This window comes from Canis aureus, chromosome 6, assembly GCF_053574225.1.
Source record: "Canis aureus isolate CA01 chromosome 6, VMU_Caureus_v.1.0, whole genome shotgun sequence".
Taxonomy (NCBI): domain Eukaryota; kingdom Metazoa; phylum Chordata; class Mammalia; order Carnivora; family Canidae; genus Canis; species Canis aureus.
This window is the reverse complement of record NC_135616.1, coordinates 52,528,586-52,554,654: the sequence shown is the minus strand read 5'-3', so window position 1 is coordinate 52,554,654 and position 26,069 is coordinate 52,528,586. Positions and strand designations below refer to the sequence as shown.

The following is a 26,069-nucleotide window of genomic DNA, read 5'->3' as shown; positions in this document are numbered from 1 at the left end:
TCCCCTTAGTATTCATACGTTGAAGCCTCAGCCCCCAGTATGTCCGTATTTAGGGATGGGACCTCTAGGAAAGTAATTAGATTAAGTGAGCTCATGAGTGAGTGGGGGGCTCTGATCTGGTGAGATTCGTCTCCTCATAAGAATAGATGCCAGAGAACTCCTCCTCTTTTTCTCTTTCCACATGAATGCATGTTGGAAAGGCCAGATGAGGGTTGAGAGGTGGCTGTTTACCAGCCAGGAAGAGTCCTCATTAAGAACCAACACTACCTGACCTTAATCTGGGATTTCTAGCCTCTAGAACTATGAGAAAATAAATGTCTATTGTTTAAGTCACCCAGCCTGTGGTATTTTGCTATGTGTGTCCAGGCAGAATAACACAGCTTGTAAATAACAGAATCAGCACGTATGCCTCAAGTCCTCTGCCCAAATTTCAAGCTTTTCTTACAGTACCAAGTAAGTACTTTAAAATCTAGTAATCCACCTAGATAAGAAAAAATGCACATGAGAGAGAAAAAGACAACAAATGATAGAATGTTCAACTAAATATAAACGAATGCAAAGAAGAGGGTAATATTGGAGATTTCACAGAAGATTGAAGGACTGGTACAACTTTGAGTAGGTAATCAAAAGATGGTTGGGTGGGGATGATGGAGACAATATAAAAGAAAGAGCAGAAAGCAGCTTAGGCAATTAGGCAGAAGGCTATTTCATGGGAGAACTGGAATTTGAGGTTGGGATTAGTGAAGTAAAGCTAGTTGTGGTTAGAGATGATGGCAGAGCCTAAGGCAGTTACAGCAGGAAAGCACATGACAATTGAACTCAACTCCACTCCTGAGTCAGAAGTGAAGATTGGGTTATGCCTGGCAGGATTGAGAATCATTATCTCAAAAGCCAAGGGCAAGCTGATGCCTAACTGGACTTAATTCAGGGAACTCCTCTGGGACAGGAGTTTTATAAGAGTGTATGTCATGAAAAAAAAAATATATAGTAGCCTACACCAAAAAGCAATAGCCATGGTCTAGAGTCAGAAAGTTCTTTAAGAATAGGAAACAAGGGACACCTGGGTGGCTCAGTGGTTGAGCATATGCCTTTGGCTCAGGTCATGATCCCAGGGTCCTAGGATTGAGTCCCACATCAGGCTCCCTATGGGGAGCCTACTTCTCCCTCTGCCTATGTCTCTGCCACTCTGTGTCTCTCATGAATAAATAAATAAAATCTTAAAAAAAAAAAAAAAAGGAAACAAAAGGGGCCAGAGAGAAGCCTGGAGTCTACAATAGGAATGGATGCCAAAGAGTATGAAAACATTACCAGAATTTGTTTAGATCAGGTATGGTGAGACCCATAGATCAGATGACTGCCATTGAAAAGATTTAATTATCTATAATTCTCGAGAAAAAGGGCAATCCATGGCTTACAGAGCCACATGAAGAAACACTATGAAAATTATAGGCCAGACCCTTTATTTGGGTTTTTGAGGGAAGGAATGAGTGAGACAGGTAAGTACACTGCATAGGTTTATGATTGAATAGTCTGAATAATTTCCATGGACTCTGGGATATAGGGGTTGCCCCTGGTTATCTGGTACCTGCCTGTGGGGTGATTTAGGGCAAGGAGACTACTTACTGGCTTGGTGTGTCAAATTTGAAAAAGAAGGGGATTGGAGATATGAGCTCTGATTAGTTGGTTTGCATATCATAGGTGTGCTCACAGGTAAGATGTTTCCTATCTCTATGGAACTAGATAATAACCATGGGAGGGGCAGTCCCTCCTTGGGTCCCCAAGCTTCCCAAGATGTCAAATATAGAAAATAGAAGATGTGATCAATATACAAAACACTATTTAAAATATGTAGGATGAGAGAGTGAACTGAAAGATAATAAGTAGTCAGGAGGCGACATGAACCTGATACCTGTATCTTAAAACACCTGATTTAGCCACTTGGATTCAGATATGTAGACAGATGATTGATAAGAGACACAGAGAGAGTACACCTTCCCCCCTCCCTTTTTGCCTTAAAGGGGCCACAGCATTACTAAGTTGAATTTGGGAAGAGATCCTAGGTAATTAAGTAAAATAGAAATAGATTCAAACAACTGCACTTCCAGAAATGTATGAAGTCATTCGGGTGTACGTATGTTATGTTGGTTATGAAGCTTTACCAAATCATGCCTTTGTAGGGTGAAATAATTAATACACATTCAAATTTACAGTTGTTGTATTTGTCAATCAGCTTACTTGTCTTTCAGTCTCTGGCCCAGTAACTTTCAATCCTAAAAATATATTTACAACAGACATGAGTTTAAACGATATTCTATTAACAAGCTCTATTTTAAATGAGTTTCTTTGTATAAGTTATGCTACTTTGTGCTTAATTTGTTCAAAAGCAATTTAAAATCCCTTGAACCTCAAGTGTATTACTATGTCTTAATGCCACTCTCATTTATGGAAACAAGTATAGGAGCAGAAATATTTCATTTTTTCTTTGCCAGTTGCTCCAACAGTAAGCTAATTGTACTTCTTTAAAAGCAAAGTGACAATTTTTGATACAGGTTTATTTAATTAAAAAAACTACTTAGAACAATCAAGCATAAACCTTAACAAGAAACATATGTGAGGCTCCAAATATTCTGAAAATGAATGCAAAGCAATGTTCCGATCAACATGAGGTCAGGTTTCCTGGCCTGTTTCTGCACATGCAAAATCAGAGAGCGTGAGAGGTTGAGTGTAGGTGTGTGACTGACTATTCATGACTCTAAGTGTATCTGTATGTGTTGTGAAAGACCCACCTCTGCTGCAGCTTCCAGCAGCCTAGAGAAGCAATCTTTTACATGTAGCAGGACACACTCCAGGATATTAACACTCTACCATTTCCAAGAGCCTCTGTTCACACCAGATCCAGAGTAAACACCATGAAAGAAGGAGCCTCAAGCTGCTAAAAAGCACACAAAGCAACAAGGAAAAGCAGTTCCAAATCTCATAAAACTAGAAAATGTTTCAAGAACAACTGCCGATTTGTTCAGAGAGTGCCCACAGAGCAGAAGGGTAAATAAAACTCAGTACCTGTTAGATTTATAGGCAAATAACCATTATCTACTATGTGTAGATGAGTGAATGATAATTTTATGCAAACCACAATAAGTAAATTCAAACAGTATGAACTAAGCCTGCACAGTATGAGCAGGAAGTTCAAGGAAAGAAAAATAAGGAAATGGTGTTTTCTGTGTGGTGTATCACCAACCTGGGAAATCCATTATAGAGCCAAAAATTGGAACAGGATTTTATAAAAGCACTGGCTTAAAATAGAGCTATAAGTCCCTTAGGACTTGTATGGTGACTTCATACCTTAAGCAAAACTCTGCTCCCCACGATCTAATTACTGATTGACTTTACATAGAGGATTATGGAGAATTAGCAAATTGGAATTTTTATATGACAGAGTATACAGTATAAATTCCTTGGAAGCCTTCAAGGTGCATTCAATTCTTTGAATGAATCCATGTCAAGTATCATCAATAGCCAAGCACCCTAACCAAATGGAGCTTACAATTTTATGGACTTGTGTCTAAGAGCTACATAGTTTTCTAATCAAAATAGTGCTTCTATAAGATTTTTTCAAAAGTAGAACATTCAACTTTGGCCAAGTTTAAAATCTCTCTGAGCACCATGAATTTTAAATTTGAAAGTGAAATAAAAGTTTTCAGATCCAGATCTCATTGACTCCATATCAAATGTAGTTTCCTGGGTGGTAGTAGAAGACAAGAAGGCTTATAAAAGATTCTATAAAATGCCTATAAATGGATTCATTAAAATAAGGGCACCACTTCACTTCTAACAAACCGTATTTTAATGAGGCATGTGTCAAAGAATCCAACATTTGTAGATTCCGTTTAAAAGCATGTGAGCATAAAAACGTAGAGGAAAATGTTCTTAGGTCTTAGTGAACCTCATTTTGTTTAAATTTGTTTAAAAGCTCTAGTGACATCATAGTATGGGATAGAAGCATAACATATTAAATGAGCTTTCAGGGGCTTTGAAGTCAGAAATAAACTGTTTAAATCTAGGCTGTGGAGGGAATGAAGAAAAATTGGAGAAAGGAAGGAAGGGAAGAAGAGAGGGAGAAAGGGAAGAAGGAAGGAAAAAGCATGCCTTAGGCAGTTTCCCAGTCCCTAGTATTATCAAAGTCCTTTACATGTACATTTATCTTCTGCTATTTGCTATGTGATCTTGGGCAAATAACTTTACTTCCTTGGGCCTCAGATTCATTATATATAAAAAGAGCACCTATAGTAAATTCTAGAAAGATGGTTGTGGCAGCATAATTTTGAGGAGCTCCTCCTAAATCACATTATATCACATTTGGGCAAAGGCCAAAATCCAACAAAACTGGGTAACTAGGTACAACACAAGCCTAAAAATACAAGCAGGTAGAGACATATGATTGCGAACCACCAAATTTGTGTGTTGTTGGCATCTGTCATTTGTGTGGAGAAAAAGCAAGGGGAAATAGCAAGCCATTTGATGATGCTCAGAATAAGAGAATCAAAAAACATCCAACAGACACTATCTGAAAAGTACAACAGATCAATTTAAGAATGGCAGAAATTGAGAAAAGTATCATTTACTTCGGTAGCATGTGAGAAAAGTATCATTTACTTCGGTAGCACATGCACCTTCGGTAGCATGTGAGTTCTATAAAGGTGAAGCAGTTTACTGTCTGGGAACTCTCAAATCTGACCCATTAGGGCACAGGGCTACTCACTGAGGAAAAACTACTGGGACTGGCAACACTTAGCAAGAAATATATGAGAGGTAAAGGAAAGAAGATATACATAAAAATGAGGAAGGCAAACAGAGCTAGGAAATCTCAAATAATCACAGGAAAAACATGAAAGAAAAACATGAAAAATAGATCAAAACTGCAACTTATTAGGCCCCTGGGTGGCTCAGTCAGTTAAGCGTCTGCTATTGGCTCAGGTCCTGATCCCAGAGTTCTGGGATCAATTCCAGCATCGGACTCTGTGCTCGTCAGGGAGTCGGCTTCTCCTTCTTCCTCTCCTCCCTGCCTGTGTTCTCTCTGTCTCTCAAATAAATAAAATCTTGTTTAAAAAACCCTGTAACTATTATTTCAAAAGAACCCAAACTATATTAATGACATAGAACATGAAATAACACAAATCAAGATTAAAAAAGTCAGAGATAAGCTGATACAATTCAGAAAAATAATTAGAAATTTAAAACTCTTTACAGATGTAACCTATTTGAGAACACATGAGTAATAAATATGAGAAATAATAGATTAATAAAAGGAAATCATTAAATTACAAGATGAAAAAGAGATAAAAGAATTTAAGAAAAAATAACAAATATTGAAGATAAAGAAGAGATGAGTGCTAGAAGTCCCTGAAAATAAAAACCCAAGCAGGAAAATAAAACACATTTTAAAAACTATAATTAAAAACAATGTCCTGATATTTTCTTAAAGGATGTGAAACTACATATTGAAAGAGGACACCATATAACTGACTCTATCATACAGAATATCTAACATCAAAAAATATATTTAAGTAAAATCATTGAACTTTGTAAAAAAAAAAAGAAAGGAAAAATATCTTTGGCCTATTATGCAAAAAAAAAATGTGACTCATGAAGCGAGGAAAATTAGATTAACACGTTTTCATAACCCTTCATGCCAGAAGAAAATAAAACATATTGAAGATATTGAAGGACAAAAAATGCGAACCAAGGATTTTATATCCAGTTATACTGAACTTCAAGTAAAAAACACAGACAACTGTTATCAACAGGCAAAACCTCAAGGAATATTGTTCCTATGAGCACTTCCTAAGAAATATACTCACGAATAAGTTTCAGACAGCAGAATGACTTACGGAGAAGCATTGAGCACCGGTGGATACTGACATCAGAAAGAAATGAATGCAGGTGCTGTGTTCCTTGAGTAAATAGTATAATACCATCTATTATCTTGCCAAAGGAGTCAGACAGGAGCCTGATCAAGCCTCTGGATGTTTCTGCCAATTAGGACAAAATGTATTTTTTTCAGGAAGAAGATAATAAACTCCATTGCAAGTATGCACTCAGCAAATCCAGAACATGGAAAATTTATAGGTAAAATTCTGCTGGCTCTTCAACAAGTATAATGTAAGGAAAAGAAGGGGATAATAGAAATCTGTAAATTAATAGAGACTTAAGAGACATATTAAGTTTTTAAGAATGGGCAAAACCAAATTATAACATCTAGAGTTACACAAGCAAAGTTGTGATTGCAATCACAGGATAATGATGACTTTTGGAGGCAGAAAGGGGCTGATATTGGGAGAAGTTTCTGGAGGCTGGAACAGTTCTACATGTTGATCTGATTACATAGACATTTGCCATATAATAATTCACTGGGCTCTGCATCTAACTTGTATGGTTGTCTATATTCGTGTCACTTTATAATAAGAAGATAAGAAGATAAAGATAAAACAGGAAGATTTTACAAAAATAATCTGTTTTCTGCTAACTTGTACTGATTCTCTGTATTTCTTCATCTATAAAACATAATTTTCCCTCTTATAATTTTGTTTCTGTTGGTACCTAGCCCATAGTATGCCCTCAATAAATATTCATCCCTCTGAGGTGCCTAGGGGGCTTAGTGGGTTAAGTGTCTGCCATTGATCCCAGTGTCTTGGGATCAAGCCCCACATTGGGATCCTGCTCAGTAGGAAATCTGCTTTTCCTTCTCCCTCTGCCCGTTCCCCCTCTACAATGGCTCTCAAATAAATAAACAAAATCTTTTTAAAAATAAAATACTCATCCCCCTTTCCTCCATATGACTACATAGAGTTTTTTATGCAATAAAACAAATTTATCTTTCAGCCACAGGAAACCAATAGAACAGAAACCGATAGAACAGAAACCAAATAAATGTATACCAAGGTAGAAGTAAATATAAGACAACCGCCCAAACTTCCTCTTCTTGACTACCCTCTCCATGACAGGATAGCATTATTTATGAGAACAAATGTCGAAGCCCAAACTTCTTTTTTTTTTAAAGATTTTATTTACTTATTTTAGAGAGAGAGAGAAAGTGCAAGACCGCAAGCACAGGGGGAGAGGGAGAAGCAGGCTCCCTCAGGAAGCAGGCTCAGCAGGGAGCCTAAGGTGGGGCTCAATCCCAGGATCTTGGGATCATGACCTGGGCTAAAGGCACACACTTAACTGACTGGGCCTCCCAGACCTCCCCCGCCCTGAGAAGCCCCAATTTCTATATAGTCTTCACCCTAATGGCCTACATGCAAAAAATTAAATGCAACCTACTACTTTATGACAAAGTACCACTAAGTTTCAATTTATTTGGTGATTTGTCTCCTCTATAAGTAGTCATTCAAAACTCATTTACTGAGCACTTCCTATAGCCTGTTTAGTTTGTTTGTTTCTTTGCTCTGAATAAATTGACCAGCAAATGAAAAACTAGAATAAATGTTCCTTAGGTGATATTTGACTTTCCACTTCAGTTTTTTCATATTTGTTCCACTTTAATATTATAAACTCATATGTATAGACAACAGAATAACCTTAGAATCAATCCTGGCCCCAAATCTCAAGGTCAGTAAGAAAAAGGTATTCTGGTATCCAGGAAAATATTTTACTAAAGTAAAATAAAACCAATCTTGCTTTTAAAAATGTTTAAGTTGTTCATGTTTCCTTAGTTCAGATGGAGGAATTTCCATCAGCATGTCCACTTGGTTATGGTGGAGATTATTTCATAGAGTTCAGTGAGGATAAGACAGAGCAGGAACTAGACTCAGGTCACTTCAACACTGACCACAAAACCAAGTATTCTTTGGCTGCCTCCACAAGGACAAAACAACAGCAACAACAACCTAAAACTCTATGTCCTTGAGTAGCATATCTTGCAGATATGCCTACCAAAAGGAGAATGTTTACTACAGAGATTGGCGAAGACCAGACCAAACTAGCCTGCACCAAGGTGGACCCCAGTGCTGAACTTTCATCAACTTTTTCCTTCATTATAATACTAAATATCACACCCAAGGCCCAAGGGCCTGGTTGGGTATCAAGTGCCTGGTTCAGTATCAAGGAAGAGATTGAAGGAGAAATCTTATCACCGTGCCAGAGAGAAAAATTTAGAGAAGTTTACTTTGTTTTTACTTTGTTTTGTTTTTCTGATGGCTTACTAGCACCTTTTATTAAGAGAATGTTGGCATCCTTAACTGACTCATTTGGAAAGAAAAAGTTCACATACCAATGAAAGGGAAATGCAGCAAAACTGATTTGAGAGAAATATTTTACATTTTGCCAAGTTTGGAATAGAAGTATCTTACTTTTCAGCTCTCTCTCTTTGAAGAGAGATAGATTTGGTAGGAAATGCTCAAAATCAGATAAAATTGTTTCTTTTTTTTAAGATTTTATTTATTCATTCATGAGAGACAAACAGAGAGGCAGAGACATAAGCCAACAGAGAAGCAGGCTCTCTGCAGGGAGCCCAATGTGGACTCTATCCCAGAACCCAGGATCATGCCCTGAGCCTAAGGCAGAAACTCAACCACTGATTCACTCAGGCATCCCTACAACTCTGTTTCTAATGTGCAGTTATTTCTATGACACATGTGCTGTCTACACATGAAAAGAAAAAAGAAGGGAGGAAAGAAGGGAGAAAAAATGGAAGGAAGGGGTGGGTGGGAAGAGAAGGGAAAGGAAATGAAAGAAAGGAAATATCAAAGTTCAAATTTTAAAGTCAAACAACATGTGATTTAATTGTAGCCCCTACTTAGGGGATTATGTCACCCATTAGATCGTAATATATTTCAACCCTAGAAGCACAAATTCATTTCACAACCAACTTCAAAGTTATTGTTGCTAACTGGTGGTTGCTAGGAACTGATTTGGAATGAACTGATGGTTCTAGTTCTGTTCTTAATGACATGGAAGGTATGTCACACTTATGTTATGGCATACCTTTCTTTAAGAGGTGGAGAAGAATCACTCCTTGGTGACCCAACAGTTTTCAACTCATTTCAGCAGAGACGTTTGGTAGTAGTTGTCATATGCTCTCCAGCTCTAAAAATTTTCCAATTCTGCTACTAAGATTTCAAAGGAAACATCTGGTTGCTAATACAGATGATACAAATTCAGATGCCTGAATTTACCCTGCCTGGACTACTACATTAGCTCTGAATTGTGCCTGGAACATATATGTACTAAACTAACGTGTACTTGAATGAGAGATTGGATTCACTTAATATCTCCAACTCAAATGACATTTCTAGCATTGTGAGAGATTATGAATTGAAGTAATAAACTGAAGATATAGTGTGGCATCCTCTTACAAGAACAAAATAGGTAAGACAGTTTAAAATAACAAGATCCATAAAAAAAGAAAAACATGAGTTGTGATGTAGGTGTGTGGGAAATATGGCTGAGACCCCAGTTACTTGTTCTTTGATTGGATTGCCTCTTTATAGACTTTGAACTCCTTCAGGGTAGGTCTGTATTTCACTCTCATTGCAGCCTCAATTCTTAGATGAATGCCCTGTGTTGGATAGGCATTAAATGTCTTACTAATGATTCCATAGTCATCTTGATTTCTACAGAGATACAGTGTAACTCTACCAGAGAACGTTTTACTTTGAATTTATTTATTCACCTTCTGTGTATCCCTACTAGATTTAGATACACTTCTTCAAGTCAGGCACTATGTCTATTCACTTTTTGCATACTCCGGTCTAAAGCAATACCTGCTCATAAATTTTGGCTATATTAATAAATATAGCTAATCTGGGTGAATATATTCAGATCCTCTTCCTTCTCAACATGTCATGAGCATCTCTCCAAACGCATAACAATAACTATGCTCTCTTGCAGAGAACTTCCAATTGAACATGTATGTATATATTCACATGTATAAATTCAAAATCAGGGGTTTGTGTGTGAATGAATGTTTATGGATATATGTATGACTAAAGGTGCACATTTTCTACTTATATTTTATGGAGTATTCATTTAACTGCATGTCTTTGAGAATCACCAGGTTGACACACAACACAAGTATTTTCTAAAAGTATGATTCAGGCTATAAGAGAACCTGAGGAAAGAGAAAAGCACAGAGATTCATTATTTATTGTCCTTGAGGGTCACCTACCTCTTGTTCTGACCATTGGAGCAACCCAATGATGTCATAATTGTTGTCTGATGTTATACTAGTTGAAAACAGAGGTTACTACTGTCAAGAGGAGGATGTATTTTAAAGGGTCCTTTTAACTGAAATCTCCTTTACTTTAAGATGTGCATTGTGAGCTCAAGTTAATTTGAAAAGAGAGAAGATGACTGCATTAATAGCCAGTGGATGTGGACTCTTTGGACTACAATGGCCATTTAATGATATCCCAAAGGCAGTCACAAGGTAAGAAAGGATTTTCTTTTTTTTTTTTTTTTAAGATTTATTTCTTCATGAGACACACACACACACACACACACACACACACACAGAGGTAGAGACACAGGCAGAGAGAGAAGCAGGCTCCATGCAGGGAGCCTGATGTGGGACTTGATCCCAGGACTCTGGGATCACACCCTGGGCCAAAGGCAGACACTCATCCGCTGAGCCACCAAGGCGCCCAAGAAAGGATTTTCTATAGATTCTTAAAGCATATGAAGAAATGTAAAAGCAACATATTTGGAAAATAAAAATGTAATTCTTACACATCTGTTCTATGTTGCCGTGTGGTAAAGTATAGAACAATTAATATTGCCAAAAGTAATAAATTTCAACATGACTTTCCTATATTAAAACAGTTCCATGGCTCCCCATGCCCAAAGAAAATATCCAAATATCATATTTTCTTATACTAGACTTTCCATGATCTTGCTCTTGCTGGCTCTTCTGAAATTATTTTTACTGCTCTTATGCAAACCTAATTCTCTAAACATCTCAAACTGTTTGCAGTTACTTAAACACACCATGCTTCAAGCTTTTGTGTCTTTTTATGTCCTATTGCCTTTTTCTAGAATATCCCTGTTATTCTCTCTGCTAAGAAAAATTTTATTCATCCTTTGTGACCCCTACCCTGAACTCTATGCACCAGAACGAGTGGATTACTCCCTCCTATATGAAAACACTCTACCGTTTCATGTTACCATTATGACATGCACTAATATGTTCAAAAGGTATTTGTTTACAGACCTGATGACTACTTTATGAGCTCCTTGAAGGTTGTAATTGTATCTGATACAGCAGCAGTTACCATAAATTAATTATGACTATGTGCGAAGCACTATGATTAGAAATGTAGTTGGAAATCCATGATTTTGTACCTTTTTAATTAGTCTTATTCGAAAAGATAGAAGTATAAACAAATTGTGTCCATAATGTACAGTAAATGCAGTAGGAGAAAAGAGAAGGCACTTTACTGAGTCTGGAGTTTAGAAAAAGCTACCAAGAGGAAGAGTTTTGCTTATAGAGCCAAACTGTGATATTAAGAAGGCTTTCCAAAGCAGTGCAGCCTGACTGTTAATAGCTCCAAAGCCCTCCAGGAACCATTCTTGGAATGTCAATGTATCACTGGGGTTATTTGTATTTGTATTTTTAACACCCTATAAGACCAAGAAGTAGCATTAACTATTCTCTATACTTTTAAACTCCTCACTGTAGCTAGTACAGTATTCAAAATGCAGTTGAACAAATCTAAGGGTAAAGTTGAAATCATAACAAGTTTCATGTAACTTTACAAGACTTTCACAAAATATTAACTTGTTTTCTACTCATCTAAATCTTTTATATTTTGGGTATTAATCCCAATTTTTCTAAATTAAGAAGATATAGCTTGAGTGATTTCTTCAGAGTCACATGATTAATATAGGATTTTCAAATACTTAGTTTATCTAATAAGAGTTACTAACATTTATGTCATAATTACCCTGGTATAAATTTACCTATGCTACCTCATTTAACATTACAATAACTCTAAGATACATAAACTATTATCATTCTTATTTTATAGATGAGAAAATCAAAGCTTATAATGTTTAGCTTGCCCAAGGTCAAAGAGTAAATAAATGGTGGATCAGATACTCTACACATAGTTCTGAGAATATAGTTTTCAGGTTTTTAACCATCACAGAATTCAGGCTCTTACCTATCACAGCCAGTTCCATATGCTGAATGGGATTGGTTTCTTCATTCAAAAAATTTATAATCAATTTGACAGGAGGTTGGAATAAGAGGGAAATGTTAAATTAATACATATAAAAAATTTTAAAACTTCTCAAATCTCTTTATCTTTGGAATTATTTAATTATATCTAAATATGAATTTCTCATTTCCTTGTTTGTTATACCTTTTAAAACAACCAAATTGAGAAATAATTTATATACAGTAAAGTGAAGTCATTTAAAGTATACAGTTTGATGAATTTTGACAAGTGTGTTAACATATATAAATAACCAATACCCCAAATTCTTCCCAATCTGACTACGCTCTGTGTGTCCTCTCTGCCAGGCATAAGCAACCACTTGTTGGTCTTCCATCATAATAGTCTTTTTATTTTAATTTAAGAATGTCTTATGTATGGAATCAAACCATATGTTTCTTTGATCATAATGTTTTTAGATTTATTTATGTTGCTGTATATACTAGCAATTTATTTTTTTAATGCTGACCCTCCCAAAATTTGTATCAGTTGACATATTAATGGACATTTGTGTTATTTCCAGTTTTGTATTATTATGCAAGCAGCTGTGAACATTCGTAGATACCAATTTTTGTAGACATATGTTTTAATTTCTCTTGGGTAATTATCTAGAAGTGGAATTACTGGGTCATGTGGTAAATGTATGCTTAGCTGTTGTAGAAACTACCAAATTGTTTTCCAAAATGGTTGTGCCGTTTTGCATTCTTGCAAGGAATGTAGAACTCTAGTTGCTCCACATTCTTGTCAACATTTGATATTTTCTGATGCTTTATTTATTTTTTTCTACTTCAACTGACAATATTTTATTGGAGTTGGAACAAAGGATAAGTAAATCCCCCCACTCATTTATACTACCTCTTTCTAGCACTGCATAGTCTTCATTTGAAGGACAAGTGAGAAAAACAGAAAGGGAAAAAGGCACAGAAAGATATTGGAGCTGAGATTGCTTTTCACTTCTATTTTCATTCGTCTAAATGGCATAGAAAAATAGTCTATATTCTATGAAGTCCATGTTAGATTCATAATGAATTTTTAAATCCTGCCTCATACACATACATTTTACTATAAATGAATTTATTTTAGGAGCATAGTGGGGTTTTTTTGCTTGATATTTGTTTTGTTATATTTGTTATAATTATATTTATATTATTTTTATTGGAGTTCGATTTGCCAACATATAGTATAACACCCAGAGCTCATGCCAAGTGCCCCCCTCAGTGCCTGTCACCCAGTCACCCCATCCCCTGCCCACCTCCCCTTCCACTACCCCTTGTTCATTTCCCAGAGTTAGGAGTCTCTCATGTTCTGTCACCCTCTCTGATATTTCCCACTCATTTTCTCTCCTTTCCCCTTTAATCATTTTCACTATTTTTTTATTCCCTGAATGAATGAAACCATATAATATTTGTCCTCCGATTGACTTACTTCACTCAGCATAATACCCTCCTGTGCCACCCACGTTGAAGCAAATGGTGGGTGTTCGTCGTTCCTAATGGCTGAGTGATATTCCGTTGTTATCACATTTTCTTTATCCATTCATCTTCCAATGGACACCGAGGCTCCTTCCACAGTTTGGCTATTGTGGACATTGCTTCTATGAACATTGGGGTACAGGTGTCTCGGTCTTTCACTGCATCTGTATCTTTGGGGTAAATCCTGAGCAGTGCAATTTTTGGGTGTAGGGTAGCTCTATTTTTAACTACTTGAGGAATCTCCACACAGTTTTCCAGAGTGGCTGTACCAGTTCACATTCCCACCAACAGTGCAAGAGGGTTCCCCTTTCTCTACATCTTCTTCAACATTTGTTATTTCCTGTCTTGTTAATTTTCCCCATTCTCACTGGTGTGAGGTGGTATCTCATTGTGGTTTTGATTTGTATTTCCCTGATGGCAAGTGATGCGGAGCATTTTCTCATGTGCTTGTTGGCCATATGTATGCCTTCTTTGGTGAAACTTTTGTTTATGTATTTTGCCCATTTCATGGCTGGATTGTTTGTTTCTTGGGTGTTGAGTTGTTTAATAAGTTCTTTATAGATCTTGGATACTAGCCCTTTATCTGATATATCATTTACAAATATCTTCTCCCATTCTGTAGGTTGTCTTTTAATTTTGTTGACTGTTTCTTTTGCTGTGCAGAAGTTTTTTATCTTGAGTAAGTCCCAATAGTTCATTTTTGCTTTTGTTTCCCTTGCCTTCATAGATGTATCTTGCAAGAAGTTGCTGTGGCCAAGTTCAAAAAGGGTGTTGCCTGTGGTCTCCTCTAGGATTTTGATGGATTCTTGTCTCACATTTAGATTTTTTATCCATTTTGAGTTTATATTTGCATATTGTGTAAGAGAATGGTCTAGTTTCATTCTTCTGCATGTGGCTGTCCACTTTTCCCAGCACCATTTGTTGAAGAGACTGTCCTTCTTCCAATGGATAGTCTTTCCTCCTTTGTTGAATATTAATTGACCATAGAGTTGAGGGCCCATTATTAATCATTATAGTGGGTGTTTTTGTAGGAAAAATAATACTCTTCCCCTTCCCCCACCTGGCCAAATGCCTATATCCTAATCCCTGGAATCTGTAAATATATCACCTTAAATGCAAAAAGGGACTCAATGGATACAACTAAGGGTAAGAATTTATTTTAACATAGAGAAACTATCTTGGATTATCCAGGTGGGCCCACATGACTTATTAAAATTCTTATGGAAAACCTTTCCTGGCAGTGGTCTTAGGAAGAGTGATGATGGAAGGAGGACTACCAAAATGGCAGTATGAGAATTTGGCCATTCTTGCTTGCTTTGAATATGGATAACAGAGGCCACGAGTAAATAATGTGAATGGCCTCTAGAAGATTAAAAAGGACACTGATTCTACTCTAGACCCTCCAGAAAGGAATAAAGCCCTACTGACAGCCAAGAAAATATATAGTTATAAATATATATGCACCTAAATAGAAAGCAAGCAAATATTAACAGAATTGGAAGGAGAAATTGACAGAAATACAATAATAGTAGGAAATATCAATATCCCACGTTCTTTCCTTTTTTTTTTTTTTTTTTTTAGAGAGAGAGAGAGAGGGAGAGATGGGGAAGTGAAGGGCATAGGGAGAGGGAGAGAGAAAATCTCAAGCAGGATCCATGCCTGGCACAGAGCCCAACACAGGGCTTGATCTAACGACACTGAGATCATGAACTGAGCTGAAATCAAGAGTAAGATGCTTAACTGACTGAGCCACCTAGGTGCTCCAATACCCTACTTTCAATAATGGATGGAAAATCCAGACAAATCAATAGGGAAACAGTAGACTTGAACAACACTATAGACCAAATGGGCCTAACAGATATATACAAAACATTCAATCTGACAACAGCAGAGAAAACATTCTTCTCATGTGCACATGAAACATTCTCCAGGACAGATCACGTGTTAGATCACAAAAAAAGTCTTAATAAACTTAATAAGACTGAAATCATATCTAGTATCTTCACAGTATTAATGAAACTAGAAATCAGTAGCAGAAGGAAAACTGGAAAATTCACAAACATGTGGAAATTAACATAGTCCTGAACAACCAATGGGTCAAATAAGAAGTCAAAAACAAAATCAAAAAATTTCTTGAAACAAATGAAAGTGGAGACACAATATACCAAAATATATGGGATACAGCAAAAGCAGTACTAAGAATGAAATTCATAGTCATAAATGCCTGCATTAAGAAAGAAGATCTTAAACAACCTAATTTTATACCCCAAGTAACAATAGGAGAAGAGAAAGAAAAAATAACAAAGATCAGAGCAAAAATAAAGACTAGAAAAACAATGGAAAAAATAAACAAAACTAAGAGTTGATTTTTGAAATACACTAAGATTGAAACAGTAATCAAACACTTCCCAAAACAAGACAAGCTTAAGACCAGATGGTTTCATGGTGAATTCCACCAGATATTTAAAGAAGAATTAGCACCAGTCCCCCTCAAACTATTCCAAAAAGAGTTAAGGAGGAAGGAAAACTCCCAGACTCATTTGATGAAACTAGTATTGTCCCGATGCTAAAGCCAGATGAGTACAGTTCAAGAAAACTACTAGCCAATACACCTAATTATATAAACACAAAAATTCTCAGAAAAAAACACTAGCAAACTGAATTCAAATGCATATTTGAAGCGAATCAAAGAACCACAATCAAGTGAATATTGTGATGCAAGGATGGTTCAACATACCCAAATTAATAAATATGATAAATCATATTCATAGAGTTAAAGATAAAAATCTCATGATCATCTCAATAGATGCAGAAAAAGCATTTCACAAAATTCAACATCCCTTCATAGTAAAAAAAAGTTTCAATAAACTAGGAATGGAAGGAAATTATTGGAAGGAAAACCACTGCTAACATCATACTTAACATTGAAAAAATTAAAGCTTGTACTTTAAGATCAGGAAAAAGGAGGGATCCCTGGGTGGCTCAGTGGTTAAGCGCCTGCCTTTGGCCCAGGGCATGATCCTGGGATTCCAGGATCAAGTCCCACATTTGGCTCCCTGTGTGGAGACTGCTTCTCCTTCTGCCTGTGTCTCTGCCTCTCTCTCTGTGTCTCTCATGAATAAATAAATAAAATCTTTAAAAAAAATCAGGAAAAAGGCAAGGATCCCCGTTCTTGTCACTTTTAATCAATATACTACTGGAAGCACCAACCAGACCAATTAGGCAAGAAAAAGAAAGGCATTCAAATCGTAAAGAAAGAGAGAAAATCATCTCTATTTGCACATGACATAATCGATATATAGAAAGCCCTAAAAACATACGAAATCTGTTAGAACAAATTCAATAAAGTTGTAGAATACAAAATCAACATAAAAATTAATTACATTTCAATACACTAACAATTAATTATCTGAAAAAGAAATGAAGAATCCCATTTACAATATAATCAAAAGAATAAAATGCTTAGAAATAAATTTAACTAGGAGCACATGGGTGGCTCAGTCAGTTGAGTGTCTAACTCTTGGTTTAGGCTCAGGTCATGATCATGGATCATGGATGGAGCCCCAGGTGGGCATCTGTTTAAGACTCTCTCCCTCTGCCCCTTCTCCCACTCATGTATTCTCGCTTGCTCTCCTTTTCTGAAATAAATAAATCTTAAAAAATAAATAAACTAAGAAGATAAAAGACTTCTACTCTGAACATTACACCGCATTGATAAATAAGAATGAAGACATAAGTAAATGGAGAGACATTCTGTGTTCATGGATTGGAAGAATATTGTCAAAATGTTCATACTATCTAAAGTGATTTAACAGACTCAATACAACCATATCAAAACTCCAATGGTATTTTTTACAGAAACAGAAAAAAAATCCTAAAATTTATGTGGAACCACAATGAACCTAAAGTAGCCAGAGCAATCTTAAGAAGAACATAATGGGAGGGATCATACTTCCTGATATATAGACCAATAGACCATAATAGAAAGCCTAGAAATAAACTGACACAGATGTCTTTATTAGAATGAGGAAGTCATCTTCTACTCTTAGTTGCTGGTAGCTCTTTTAAAAATGAATTTTGCCAAATTCATTTTCTGCCACTATTGCTGTGAACATATTGTTTTTCATCTTTATGTTGTTAATATGTCAAATTATATTATTGGATTTTCATATGTTAAACCAATATTGCATTCCTGGGATAAAGCCTATCTGGTCATGAGGTACTATTTCTTTATGTACTGCAGGTTTAATTTGCTAATATTTTATTAATTATATTTTTTATATTTTATTAATTATTGTTGCATATATGTTCATAAGGATATTTGTGACTTTTGTTTTATATCTTTGATAATGTTAATATAATTAAATTAGTTGGTAAATATTCCTTCAGTCTCTATTTTCTGTGTAAATATGTAATTTGACATCATTTCCTAGGTAGAATTCATCAGTGATGCTGTGTCTAGAATATTCTTTGTGAGAAAAACTTCAATTAGTCATTTGATTTCTTTAAAAGTTTGTTTATTCATTTTTTTTTTTAGGTTTTACATATGAGTAAAATCACATGGTATTTGTCTTTCTCAGTCTGACTTATTTCACTTATCATAATACTCTCTAAGTTCATCTATGTTGTCACAAGTGGCAAGATCTCATTCTTTTTAATGGCTGAATGATATTCCATTACACATCATATACACACCACACCTTCTTTATTCATTCATATATTGATGGACAAACAAAAAGCAGAATCAGATACTAAGAGCAAACTGATTGATTGTTGCCAGAGGTTTGGGGGAATGGAAAAAATAGGTGAAGGGAAATAGGAGATACAAGCTCCCAGTTATGGAGTGAAGTCATGAGGATAAATGGTACAGCAAAGGAAATACAGTCAATGGTATATTGTATGATGATAAATGGTAGCTATACTTGTGGTGAGCCTAGCATACTCTCAGGTGTTCAACACTGTTGTACACCTGAAGCTAATGCAACATTGTGTGTCATCTACAGTCAGATTAAAAAAAAACTTTTAAAGATACAGAGTGTTACCATTTCTTACCATAATTCTTTTCCCTGGATTAGGAAACACCTGGATCAAATGCTTATTTCTTCCCCTTAGTTACTGATTTTCAGAGTAAGGTTATAAGGTAGCTGTTGCCTTCAATGAAAGTGAGGGTTTTTTTTTTTTTTTTTTTTTGAGGGTTTTTCTATCCACTGTTTCATAACATCATAGACCTCTGGATTTTATTAATGTGTTAAATCAACCACAGTAATAATTCCCCTTTAAAAAAATATATTTATTCATTTGAGAGAGAGTAGGTGTGTGGGGGGAGGGGCAGAGGGTGAGAGAATCTCAAGCAGACTCCTTGCTCAGCAAGGAGCCCAACACAGGGCTTGATCTCATGACTCTGAGATCATGACCTGATCTGAAATCAAGAGTTGGATGCTTAACTGACTGAGCCACCCAATTGCCCCAGTAATTATTCCTTTTGATGTAAATTATCTCAAAATTGACCGGTGTCTTTTGGACACGATCTCTTAGTCTTTGAATATTTCTCTACTTTCAAGCATAAAATGCCCAGGCTCATCTTGTACTTTTCCTGTTATAGACTGACAAGTCTTCCAGCTCAGTCCCAGTTTCAGTTTATCTTCTCATTGCTCTAATTTTCGGCTCTATCTTCCTTTCTGTCCTTGGGGCATTTCCTCTAGATTTTTGTTGTTTTTTCGAGCTCGGGTATGCATTTCTTTTTCAGCTCTAAGTATTTATTTAGTGCCAATTATGGGCCAGATGCTGTTCCAAGGGTACAGTGGTTAACACAGCAAAATAATCTTTGATCTCAAAAAGCTTACTTTGCAAGAACGCTTATTATATTACCTATGCATTGTAATGGATATTGTGATCTGGCAGTTTTAGATATTGTGAGGGTTTTAAGGTAATCTAGCCATGAATGATAGCTTGTAAAATTTCATATCATTGTTCAGAATGAATATTTAGGAAAAACAGAAAATAGGAAGTCCTGCTGGGAAAGAATATATTCCAGGTATGAAGTGGCTAGATGAACAGAAGTAAGAATGGAGAAGAAAAGCTGGATTACAAGAGTATCGTGAAGGAAGAAATGATAGAATTTTGTAATAGTTTAATAAGAGGGCATGACACAGAGGAAAGTAAGAGGCCTTCTTATTAGTGTAAGAGTTGGCATTTCAGGAGTACGTTTGTTTGTCTGTGCGTGGGGGATGGAGAGGTGGGGATGGGGGAGTCCACTCCAGATGCAGAATACCAAACTGGAATCAATTCAGTGCACTGAATCAAAAGTGATTAACGGTACTCATTTTGAACGAGGATCAAACTCTCTCCACAAATGAAGAGCTGCTCAGTGCAATCAGAGCACATCCTTTCTTTCCCACAATGCCTCCAAACACAGACCTCACTTTACAGGTTACAGCCCCGGGCTGAACTGTTCTACAGCATTCACTAAATAAAAGGCTAATGGATTCCCTTTTACTTTCTTTTTTTTTTTTTGAAATAAGACCTGAAATTTCAACCCAGTTGACCTGGATGACTCTTGCAATTTCCATCCTCAAGGGGGCGGTGATCAGAAGAGTCATTCCGCGACCGCACACGCCGAAATCTGCCGCAAAGTCCTTCACGCTCTGCTCCAGGGTGCGTCAGATTAATCCCAGGGACCAGCATCTCACACTGAGCCTGCGCACAAGGCGCGGCGGAGCGGGCGCATGCGCCTTTGGGGCGGGTTGGGGGAGGCGGGGCTGGGCGGGGCTGGGTCCCTCCAGTGTTTTGGGGCCTGGGAGCTGTGGGAGGAGCCGGCGGTCTCACCGTGGTAACCGCAGCGCCGCCGCCGCCGCCCGGCCTTGCAGGCCTCGGGACTGTCATCGCCTTTGGGTGTGGGGATACTTTGGCCACCGTCCCCGGAAATTGCTCCGCCGGCTTTCTCAGATATCCCCATCCTCCCCACGCTGCCGTCGCCGCCGCCATGCAAGGGGAGGACGCCAGATACCTCAAAAGGTGACCACTCCCCAAGACTCGGTCCTCCTGCCCCGCCGGGCCTGAAGATATTCCTAGAGGGCCTTGGGTTGGCTTTGAGGTGTCACTGGGCCAAGCTAGAACCTTAGAGTAGGGGTGGAAGACCGGGGGAGAAGTCACGGAGGGGAAGGGGGGAAGGTGCACTGGGGAAAAGATAAAAGGGCCCTTCAGGGGGGGCGAGGCTCCCCCTCTTACCTGGCAGGACCCTGACGGCATCGAAGACGGTATCCTCGCTGCATACATCACATTGTGCACGGGAGGAGGGCGAAGGGCCCAGTAAACCGCGTCTTCCTCCCCCTCTCCAAGCGCCTGCTTGAACTCTCCCCTTCCCTAGTGGAATAAATCCCTAGGAGCCTGGGAATGAAGTGCCTCTGCTGTCTGCCTCCTGTTTGGGGTTCCCCGCCATGGGGTTTTGACACGATAAACGAAGAGAGAAATGGTGGCGCTTTATTTATGGGAGAGGCTGGGCTGAGCGGGCTCCTTCCTTCCAGCCTGTTTCTGCTGTCCTCATCCATTTCATCCCCTGGACTACCATGTGTACAGTGTAATATTTGTAGGAGGCTCATGATTATGAAGAGGTTTGTTCAGGAGCTTGTCGTGGGACGGGCCATAATGTATTTAGTTTAAAAATATTTGCAGTATCCCTTCCTCTTTAAAGAAATTGTGTCTGTTGGGATTATTTATTTGACTTCCTGTCAAAGATAAGATCATCCCTGAGGATCCCTGATGGAAAGGATGCCTGTCACTGGACCAAGAGTTAGCAGTGATCCAATAGAAAGCAATCCTAATTAGGACTCTCTATTTTTAGTTAAGTCACTGTTAGGGATAAGGGGAGTATACAAGGAAAGTCACATGTATTTTTTTTTTTTTTTTGGGGACACAGTTTCCTTATTTAAATATGGGGCAAATACCACCTTATGGGAGATCTGTGGACCAAATATGAAAATGCTTTTAAAAGATAAAACATGCACATAATGTGGTGACATTATTTCAAGTCATAATATGCTTTTGCTGAATGTGTTCATCCCGGCTTGATATGGCCTTGATCGTCACAGAAAGATCTTCCAGCCTTTAATCGAGTCTTAAAAAGGATTTAAACAAATATACGATCTTTCAGTCAACCAACTGCATCGTCTTTGAGGCTGAGACATATATGGCTTGCCTTCCTCATTGTAGGTGAATATATCTGAAACTATAGAATAACCAGAGTTTATCAGTAAAATTTTTATAGCATTATGTGGTCGTGACTAGTGTATGGTATTTGTTTCCTCACTCAAATTTGCTTACATTGGTCTTTTAAAATATCTTGATTGAAAATTGTATGGCAGAAGAAAATAATAAATTATTTCTCTTTCAACTTTGGATTCAAGATTATTCTAGACAGAGAGCCACTATTTTACATACCATCAGCTTATTTTCATGTATTATAAGTGTGCCAAAAGAGAGTTTTATTAGGATTCTTGAACCTGTACGGGCCTTTAGACATATTTCTCAACCTAGTGCTTATTTTTAAAGCCAAGTTATCTAGAGTTAAAAAAAAATAAAACCAAACAAGTCACTGTAATGTTTGAAGTAAAACAAGGTCAGAATTTGGAAGGTTGAAATACACTCTCCAGTTTTGTCTAATTTTGACAATATAAGTAATGAACAGGTTGCATTGCTTGCTTTCAGATTAGAAATATGCAGCTGATGTATAATTCAGGCCTGATGGTTTCTGATGTCTGGCAGAAACTTCCATTTTAATTATTGGTTCTTTGATAATGATTACATATATTCTATTCCTTTTGTAATATTTTTACCTTTATATTTTGTTTTTAACAGGACAGCAACATGTTTTCAATCTAATTGATTCTCTTTAATTTTAATTAGTTGATTTCAGTGGTTTCATTGTAGTTATTACTGAGGAATCTCTAGTCTCTTTATGTTGAAATGTGTAGAAGATTTTAGAATCAAATCCAGTTTCATTTTTTGTTCTGCTAAAAGTTAGTTTTGATTCAGGGGCGTTTAATGAATACTTGCAAAATACCTATTATATGTCTACCATTGTTCTGTTCATTGAGGAAATGATTAAGTAGACATAGTCATGTCCTCAATCAGATATATACAAAAATACATAATTATTTGTGATGGGTTTTTTAGCCTCCTCTTAAAACTGTTCGACGGCTTTTTATTGCTTTTAGAGTTAGAAGCAACTCTCAGCTTTCTCTCTCTCTCAGCTTCCTTCTTACCCCCAATAATTTCATACTTGACTCTTACAGAAATAACTTCTTTTAGATCTCTGTGTCTCAGTATTAGGTTCCAAATGCCCTTCCCATTGTCTAGATCTTGCCCTGTTATTCACCTAGCTAGCTCCTCATTTTTCCTATTTTTGCTTAAGTAGGCAAAAGTCTTTTTCTAAAAAGTCTTTCCTGAGCCGCCATTTTCTCATCCTATAAGCCACAAACCAGGTCAGATATACCAGCTAGGTTCTCATGATGCCTAATACTTTGTCTTTACCCACTCTTACAAGTAAATTGTTATAGTTTGTCTTTCCTGCTGGTCTATACGCTTCAAAAAGCTAAGGAACTATATATTTTACTTCTCATTGTAGCCTCACCATACAGCACAGTGCCTAGAACATAAGTATTCACTAAATAGTTATTAAATGAAATGAAAATAAGGCTACAAAGAAAAACAGTCCAAATCATATTGGTCTCAGGAACTTTAGTAAAGAGTTGAGAAACGTAATAGCAGTGGGGAACCACTGAAAGATTTTAAGAGTAAATGGCATTCATTCATTCATTCAGTCAGTCAGTCAGTCAATGGTTATTTCAAATTCTACCATGTAAAAGTCACTGGGCTGAGTGATTAAAAGTATCGGATAAATGATACATACTTTCTCTGCCTATGTGGTGCTTATAACATAGCAAGGAATACAGACTTTAAATAATATATAATCAGAAGTAATTATTTATAAGTGCTATGAATATATGATAAGCAAAATCAGTATATGGCCTTTGTGTAAAGCTTCTTTTTTTATATACAATAAAATGTTTCAACATTCATCTATGTTTTAGCATTCATTAGTACTTCATTCCATTTAATAGCTGATTGATAATTCATTGTGTGGATATAGCATATTTTGATTATCCGTTCATCTATTGATGGAGATTTAGATTGTTTCTATCCATTGACTATTGTGAGTAAGGCCTCTTTGAACATTCCTGTACTAGTTTTTAGTTTTTGTTTGAATACTTTTTTTTTCACTCTCTGGTATATCCCTAGTTGTTGCAGGGTCATGTACTAATTCTGTATGTTTTAACTTATTGAGGCACCACCAAACTGTTTTTCACAGTGAGTATACCATTTTACATTCACAACAGCAGGGTATGAGAGCTCCAGTTTTTCGAATCACCAACAGTTGTTACTTACATTTTTTAATTAATGGCCATTCAGTGGATGTGAATTAGTGTCTTATTGTGGTTTTGATTTACATTTCCCTAGTTACTAGTGACATTGAGCATCTTTTCATATGCTTCTTGGCCTTTGTCTATCTGCTTTGGAGAAAAGAGTTCTTTATATGGTCTAGATACTAGATTCTTATCAGAAAAATGGTTGCAAATATTTTGTCCCACTCTGTGTTATTTTTTTTCATTCTCTTCATAATATCCTTCCTTATGCAAAAGCTTTAAATTTTGATGAAGTCCAATTTAATTTTTTCTTTAGTTGCTTTTGCTTTTGATGCCATTATTTAAGAAACCATTAACAAGTAGTTAATTTCTTTTGTTTTCCCTTGCCTCAGGAGACATATCTAGAAAGATTTTGCTAAAGCTGATGTCAGAGAAATTATTGGATGTGCACACATTAAAAGAATTAAATTGGACCCTTACTTTATACCACATAATTAACTCTAGGATTTTTATGGTTTTGTATCTCATTTTTAGGCCCTTAATCCATTTTGAGTTTATTTTTGTGTATAGAGTAAGAGAGTAGTCTAGTTTAATTCTTTTGCATATAGCAAAATAAAAAAGCTTCTTAAAGCAAACAATCAACAAAACTGAAAGACAACCTACTGAATCAGAACATATTTGCAAATAATATATCTGAAAAAAGGTTAGTACCCAAAATATATAAAGAAATTCTACATATCAACATAAAAAACCCAAATAATCCAATTTTAAAAAAAGGACGGAAGACATGAACAGACATATCTCCAAAGAAGATATACAGATGGCCAAAAGACACATGAAGAGATGCTCAACATCACTTATCATCAGTGTAATGCAAATCAAAACTACAATGAGATATCACTTCACACTTGTCAGAATGCCTAAAATCAAAATCACAAGAAGCAAGTGTTGGTTGGGATGTGGAGAAAAAGGAACGAACTTTCATGCACTATTGTTGGGAAGGCAAACTGCTACATTCACTGGAAGACAGTATGGAGGTTCCTCAAAAAGTTAAAAATAGAACACATCTTATGATCCAGTAATTGCACTACTATATATTTATAAAACACACACACACACACACACACACACAAAACACTAATTCAAAGGAATAGGTGCAACCTATATTTACTGCAGCATTATTTATAATAACCAAATTGTGGAAGCAGCCCCAGTGTCCATCAACAGATGAATAGATAAAGAAGAGGTGGTATATATACACAATGCAATATTATTCAGCCACCAGAAAGAATGAAATCTTGCCATTTGCAGTGACATGGGTAGATTTGGAAAGACTTAGGCTAAGTAAATTAAGTCAATTAGAGAAAGATAAATACCATATGATTTCTCTCATATGTGAAATTTAAGAAACAACAAATGAACAAATGGAAAATAGACAAATCAAGAAACCAAAACTTAAATATAGAGAACAAATGGGTGGTTATCAGAGGAAAGGTGGATGAAGGGATGAGTGGAATAGCTGATGGGGATTAAAGAGTATACTTATGATGAGCACTGGGTGATATATAGAATTGTTGAATCATTATATTGTACATGTGAAACTAATATCACTATAAACTATTCTTTAGATGTGGATACCTGGTTGTCTGGGCACCATCTGTTAAAGGGATCATTCTTTCCCCAGTGAAAGGACTTGCTACTTTTGTTGAAAATCAATTGATGGTAGATATAGGGGTTTATTTCTGGACTCAGTTCTATTCCATTGAGGGAGAAGCAGGCCCCATGCCGGGAGCCCGACATGGGACTCGATCCCGGGACTCCAGGACCGCGTCCTGGACCAAAGGCAGGCACTAAACTGCTGAGCCACTCAGGGATCCCCTATATGTCTCTTTTTATGCTAGTATTTCACTGTTCTGATTACTGTAACTTTGTAGTATATTTTGAAATTGGAAAGTGTGTCTTCC

General features: G+C 36.7%; 1 protein-coding gene across 4 annotated transcripts in view; it reads left to right on the top strand.

The window, feature by feature from the left end:
* Positions 1–8,985: 8,985 nt before the first annotated feature.
* Positions 8,986–26,069, top strand: part of KIFAP3 (kinesin associated protein 3) — a 158,063-nt gene continuing 140,979 nt past the window's right edge. For 2 of the 4 annotated variants that reach the window (XM_077901604.1, XM_077901606.1), the window contains exons 1-2: positions 8,988–9,366; positions 10,307–10,426. In XM_077901604.1, the coding sequence (XP_077757730.1) occupies positions 10,347–10,426 (80 nt within the window). In that variant the 5' untranslated portion in view covers positions 8,988–9,366; positions 10,307–10,346. Of the gene's footprint in view, positions 9,367–10,306; positions 10,427–20,466; positions 20,699–26,069 lie in introns of those variants that run through there. The other 2 variants (XM_077901603.1, XM_077901605.1) reach the window with 2 other exon arrangements.